Source organism: Lygodium microphyllum, chromosome 23, assembly GCF_053477565.2.
Source record: "Lygodium microphyllum isolate KBCC chromosome 23, Lygodium_microphyllum_v1.1.10, whole genome shotgun sequence".
In the NCBI taxonomy this organism is placed as follows: domain Eukaryota; kingdom Viridiplantae; phylum Streptophyta; class Polypodiopsida; order Schizaeales; family Lygodiaceae; genus Lygodium; species Lygodium microphyllum.
The window spans coordinates 114,653,634-114,660,441 of NC_141157.1; the positions used below are offsets into that span (position 1 = coordinate 114,653,634).

Consider the following 6,808-nt stretch of genomic DNA (forward strand, 5'->3'; position numbering starts at 1 on the left):
TCATGCCGTATCGGGTTAAGAGTCTGGGAACGAATGCCACGCCGAATTGAGACAAGAATAGCTACGCCCAAAATAACGCAAGCAGGAAAAACCGAAAAACATGAACACTCGCCCTCGCGCCATTGTCGTGGAGTTCGTGCAAGAGCTGTTGAACACGGGGTTCAAGATGCTGTAAGGAAAGAGGCTAACAAGAAGATCTCAAATTTTTATGCCAAATATCACTATATTTCTTGTCAAGTGAATTACAGCAAAGAAATTGCCAACTGCTCTTGACAAGAAGCTGTAGTTATACCGCCTTGGAAAAATAAGAAGACTGGCAATTTCAGCTCCTTCCCTTCTAAAACTTGTCGCCTTCCCATGGACTTTGATTCACAGATTCCAAAAAAAATATCATTGACCAGCTCTCACACAGAAGTTCAACCTCCTAAGATCCATACTTGAGAATGTAAATAGCCTCGTCAAGCTTCATGCTGCTGTGATAAGCTGCATTCCCTTTTCTTTATTCTCCAATCTGAGTACAAATCCTGCATCAGCAAACAAAAAGCAGATGTTGCCAGAGAAGTGGTCTGCTCTTTACGTACTGTAAACCAGTAAGATAATGGACTTTACTTTCCCTTGTATATCTACAAACATGCCCCGCTTGCATTACATTAGTGGCTTCTCCTTCTCTTGCATAACATGGAATCTAAGGGAAAATATATGGCCCTGAATCATGTAAGATTAAATTGAAAAACATTTTTCCTCCTAGTGTCAGTTTTCTTCAGCGCATCAAAAAGAAGTTCCAACACTGTAACTTCAATTGGCATGCCATTCATAACCCTTCCTCCTGCTTGCAACAACAATCAACCCATGGCCTCAATGAAAACTTGGGATGAATGACATCTACGCAGTACTGGTCGTGGTAGAGACAATGTTCTACCTTCTTGAAGTGGAGGTCAAGGAGAAAAAGAGGGAGGACGAACCATGGGAGCAAACATGGATACACAGAGTGCCATGCCTGCAGTAGGAGCAGAGCCAAGAACTCTAGGAGGTACTAGTTAAGGAGCTGGTATACACAACACATGAAGGTGTGAATGGACGAGCAGTTGTACACCTACAGCGTGACCTGGTCTTGGAGTTGATGCTCCAAAAATGACTTGTGGTGCATGCCATGACACCTGCCCTTCATCACTATCGCTGCCGTCTTCTTCTGCAACTATCGTTCATTGTTGTCTTGACCTTCCTCCAAAGCAACAGTAGAGATCAATAGCTCACGGAATAACAATCGTTGTCATCTGTATGACTGTAGGTCGACAGGTTTTCTGCTTCCTTTGCCTTCATCACCTACAACAGCTCCATCGATGTTGTCTCTGCCTCTTCATCTTCCAACAAAAAAGCTCCCTTCTTCCTTCAGCACTGATCTCCCCCCGTATTCTTTTCAGTTCAGTTTCCTATTATAGCCCTGTTATTCTGTAAAACACCTAATTTTTAGCATGTTTCTTCAAAAGCTGCATGGCGGAGCAAAAAGATCATGTCCCCTCCAGGAAAAGCTCCTCCACTCCCATATTAGCGCGTCCTTTTTCTCCTTCGACAAGTGTTGTTTTTACATTCCCTTCCCCCTCAAATAGTAGGCATGAGTGACTGTATGCATTCAGCATGCAGACAAAATAACTTGGGTCTGGGGACACACCCTCATCTTGCATCTGCTCAAAACAGTCCAACACATTTCCAATCTGCCCATGTAAACCTGTGATAAGGGCATTCCAAGTTATTGCATTCTGGACAGGAAGCTCATCCAACACTCCTTGTGCTTTGCCAAATGCACCACACTTGGCATACATATCCACCACGGCAGTCCCAAGTAGAATATCACTTTGCAACCAACCTAGTTTGACAATTTCATCATGAACTTGTTGGCCCTTGGCAAGTGCTCTTATGTCAGCACATTCTTTCAAGGCACATATAAATGAGACTACATTGGGAGAGTGACCCTCAGATTGCATCTTATTAAAGAACTTTAGCACTTCTTCACCTAGTCCATGCTGTGCATACCCAGAAATAAGTGCATTCCAAGAGACTACATCTCGACAAGGAAACCCATCCAGCACTCCTTGAGCTTTTCCCATTGCACATGATATTCCTGAATTTACACCTTTGTCTTGATAGCTTAAATGCCGGCTTCTACAAAGCTTCCTTTGATTCCACGATATCCTGCACTTTTCTTGGAGTTCATCATTGAAATTAACAACTTGATAATATTCTTTGGCATTAGTTTTTCATATTTTTCTGACACACACACAACATGCACACAAACAGAAACACACAAGTGGAGTATGTACATTGGATGCGGGTACTGAAAAGGACAGAAAGATAATGCAGCAATCAAACACAATGAAACACACGCGAAAAGATAACACAGATGCACAACAAAAATGGAGGTGTTTACGGCTCGGATGTGCAGCAGCACGACACCGTATCAGGAGACTAATGAAGAAGTCTGCAAAGGCAGCCGAAAAAGCCATACAGATGAGTGACACCTCCTTATGTAGGGCATGCAATTATGCCACATGGCAATAGCCGTTGGGAAACACGTGGCCAACAAACACGTGGCCGGATCGTTAGTCGACACGTGTCATATAGACGTTAGGCGGACACATGGCACAATCAATGCGAGACACGTGTTCGACACGTGGCATGGTTGACGAGGGTATATAAGGGACCCTTTTGCTTACGTGTACACTTTACATTCTCTCGAGCTCTCGCACCGTGCTTTCCCGATATGGAGCTATCCCAATGCTGCACCTATTGCGTTCCTCTCCTGTCGCATTGTATCGGTTGCCCTCGCTCGATACGGAGTGAGGGTGCTTCAACATCTTTCCCGATTTCCTTATTTTGCACCGTTTCATGGCCGATTGTTCGATACGGAGCGAAGGTCAAAAAACATCTTTCCTGGTTTCCTCATTTCGTATGGCTTCTTCATTTTGTGGATTCTTGTTCAATAGGGAGTGAGGGAGTCCTTCGGTGGTCTACGTAATTTCCATCTCATGCCATATCGGGCTTTCTTCTCGTGGGCATTGTGCTCATCTTCGATACGGCGCGAATGCTAAGATCCATCTTGTTCATTTGTTCCTCCTCACACCATATCATGCCTGCTTCCCTGCTTTCTTGTCAAATTTTCTAGAAAATTCCTATCTCTCTTTTGTCTTTCTGGCTCTTTTATTTCCTCCTCTGCATGGCAAGGACAAGGCAAACTACAAGAAAAGTTTATGTAGATAGAAAGGACACTAGGGGTAGAAGGAAGTTACAATTTGATGAATTTGAGGAGGAACTCCCTGTCAAGATTGTGGGAGAGAAGGAAGGAGTCTCACTTGTAGCTTTCTTGCTTGCACAATGGGGGAATACACACAGAGGTGGAGGCTGAAAACAGTTTTCCTCTTCTTAGTTGTGTAAGCCAAAATAAATCTAATACAAAGAAATAGAAGAACCCTATATACGGGTCTCAAATCAAACTCAACTAACTAAGGTGGCATACTAACCGAGCCACGAACTAGAGTAGATAAGGATAGCTATCATGTAGCTATTATTCATGAGCGGTGTACCAACCGCATCTGCACAACTGACACGTTGGTGACATAAATACACAAAGGTCACCCTGGCATATCACGAGTGGAGCTCGATATCTCAACACTCCCCCTCGAGCTCAATCCCAATTCCTGCACACCAAGCAGGTCTCTGAACTTGCGCAGCTTCTCTGCGCCCAATGCCTTCGTGAATATGTCAGCTACCTGATCCTCTGTGCTGACATAAACTAGATCAATAAGACCTAGTAAAACCCTCTCTCGCACATAATGATAATGCACCTCAATGTGCTTTGTTCTAGCATGATAGACTGGGTTATTTGCCAAGTGTATACTACTCATGTTGTCACAATAAATGACAACTGGCCCATCTGTAGACTGATGCATGTCATAAAGTAGCTTATGCAACCAAGCTACCTCACATGCAGCCATTGCTGCGCCCCTATACTCAGCCTCTGTGCTTGACAAGGCAACTATAGGCTGTTTCTTGCTGCTCCAAGTGACTGCAGCACTCCCAAAAGAGAACACATATCCACTGGTAGATCGTCTATCAGAAATACTACCAGCCCAATCAGCATCAGTGTATCCATGCAACTGTATCTGAACCCCAGTCTCATAAAATTGGTTGAAGATTTTACTAGCCACAAATAGAATATGATGTTTCTAACTTTGTTTCTGAGTGTTTAATTTGCCAAAGAGTCAAGTGACACCATGGAAAGCAATATGGTTTGGTAATGCATTTACTAATTATTAAACGTCCATGGAAACATATTTCAATGGATTATCCCAAGAAGGATAAAAGATTGCCAAGAAAGAAGGCAAAAGTTAAAAAAGAGGCACCAAAGCCGATCCAAAGACCAAATGAGAGAATAGTTTGATGCGAGAAGAGAAATTTGACTAACTACCATGACTTTGATCTAGAAAGTTCTCTTTGCAAAGTTAAACCAGACATGAATCTCTTGAAATGACTTACCAATCCAACAGCATAGCTCAAATCTGGCCTGGTAATAGTTATATAAATCAAACTTCCTACTATGCGTCTGTACATAGTAGGGTCTTCTAGAAGCTCACCTGCATCTGTGCTCAGCTTCACATTCTGCTCCAAAGGAACTGAAATAGGCTTACAGCCTGTCATCCCATATTTGGATAGCATGTCCAATCCATACTGTCTCTGCAAGAGCTGTATCCCTCTTGGTGATAAATGACAAGTAGCATAATACCTTTCTCTCTTTTTCTCACATAAAGCGAGAAATCTGCCTTGGAAATCTGAAAGCCAATAGTGACAAGATACTGTCCTATCTTGTCAGACCATGCTCTAGGTGCTTGCTTCAAGCCATACAATGCTTTCTTCAACCTGCAAACAAACTCAGGATGAACAGCATGCACATAACCTGGTGGCTACTCCATATAGACCTCTTCTTGCAAATCACCATGCAAGAAGGCATTCTTTACATCCATCTGATGTAAATACCATCCCTTTGATGCAGCCATAGCAATGACTGCTCTTACGGTTGCCATCCTTGCAACCGGACTGAATGTTTCTTCATAGTCAATGCCATATGTTTGTGCATACCCCTTGACTACTAATCTTGCCTTGTATCTGTTCATAGAACCATCTGCATTGTGCTTCACCTTATAAACCCACTTACAGCCAATTGCATGCTTACCTTTAGGCAAAGGTACCAATTCCCATGTAGCATTTGCTTCCAAGGCATCCATTTCTTCATCCATGGCTTTCTCCCATTTTTCTTTTCCCATGGCTTGCTCAAAAGAAGTGGGTTCTGGTTCCTGTATCACTTTGACCATATATGCATAGTGAATGGCTGTAAATCCATCATATTTCAGCCTATCCATAGGATACCTAGCTCTCGTAGACCTGCGCAAAATAGGTTCACTCCCAGGTGCTCTCAAAACATCCCTGGTCTTCCTAGAAGGAATACCCAACTCATCATCAATGCTCTGTTCTGAGCCACTGGATTCACCATCCACATAAGAGTGACCTGCATTCACATCAAACATGGGCTGATCAACCTTCTCTTTTCCTTTTCGTGATACCTGCATACCACTATCTGCATTGCTTTGAGAAGATTCTCCTGATCTCAATCTGCCTGTCCATGGTGAAGAATGTGAACCACTGCTAGAGGACGCTCCAGGTCCACTAATATTTTGTGACTGCTGCTGTGAATTCTGTGCAGCATTACCATTTTGTGCATCTACATCATCAATCACATTTACTGGTTTATACCAGCTACTCATCTCATAAAAAACAACATCTCTGCTCACTGTAAACTTACGAGTAGAAGGGTTATAACATCTATACCCTTTTTGCTGCAGAGAGTAACCAATAAAGATGCACTTCTCAGCTTTTGGATCCAACTTGGATCTCAACTCATCTGGCACATGTACATAGGCAATGCAACCAAAAATTTTCAAATGAGAAATATCTGGTTTCCTGCCAGTATACCTCTCCTCTGGAGTCATCCCATGTATTGCTGTAGTGGGAGTCCTGTTCATTATATAGACTGCTGTAGCAACTGCTTCAGCCCAATAAAAATCTGGCAAGTCTTTTTCATTGAGCATGGCACGAGATACCTCTCCAATATGCCTGTTTTTCCTTTCTGCAACTCCATTTTGTTGTGGGGTATGACTGCATGAATATTGCTGCTTTATGCCATGCTCCTGCAGGAACCTTGCAAACTTATTTGAGAGGTAGTCTCCCCTTCCATCTGACCTTAGGCATTCTATTTTCAGGCCTGTTTCTTTTTCAACCATAGCTTTAAGAGTTTTGAAATGCCCAAATACTTCACTTTTCTTTTTCATAAAATACACCCAAACTTTTCTGCTATAGTCATCAATAAAAGTGATAAAATAATGACAGCCTCCAAGAGATGCAGCTTTAGTAGTCCACACATCAGAGTGGATTAATTCCAATGGCTTCTCACTCTCTTGAACATGTCTAGAAAATGGTTTCCTTGCCTGTTTTCCAAACTGACAGGCTTCACATACCTTATGCATTTCTGCAACCTTGAATTTAGGAAATCCTGCAACAATATTTTGGGCATGCATTGATTTAAGTCGGTGTACATTAACATGACCAATGCGTTTATGCCAGATATCAATATCTGCAACTACACCGGTCCCATGTGCAAACATTGCTGCACTCAATTCAGACATGTCTGCATCCAACGTAAACATTCTGCCCTTCTTCTTTCCTTTTGCTATCAAGCGACCTTTATTTTTCATATCCTCAA

At 42.6% G+C, this 6,808-nt stretch overlaps 1 protein-coding gene across 1 annotated transcript; it reads right to left on the reverse strand.

Annotated features, from left to right (window-relative positions):
* Nucleotides 1–465: 465 nt before the first annotated feature.
* Nucleotides 466–2,105, reverse strand: LOC148016649 (putative pentatricopeptide repeat-containing protein At3g28640). Its single transcript, XM_087663911.1, has 2 exons — nucleotides 1,670–2,105; nucleotides 466–524 (listed from the first exon to the last, which is right to left on the reverse strand). Exons 1-2 carry the CDS (start codon nucleotides 2,103–2,105, stop codon nucleotides 466–468), a joined length of 495 nt encoding a protein of 164 aa, XP_087520037.1.
* Between the last annotated feature and the right edge of the window lie 4,703 nt (nucleotides 2,106–6,808).

Bases quoted from the DNA above. Each gene is read 5' to 3' on its own strand.
- LOC148016649 (XM_087663911.1), bottom strand. From the start codon at position 2,105: ATGGGAAAAGCTCAAGGAGTGCTGGATGGGTTTCCTTGTCGAGATGTA. The intron at 525-1,669 runs GTGTGTCCCCAG...TTGCTGATGCAG, and splicing joins TGAGCAGATGCAAGATGAGG to GATTTGTACTCAGATTGGAG.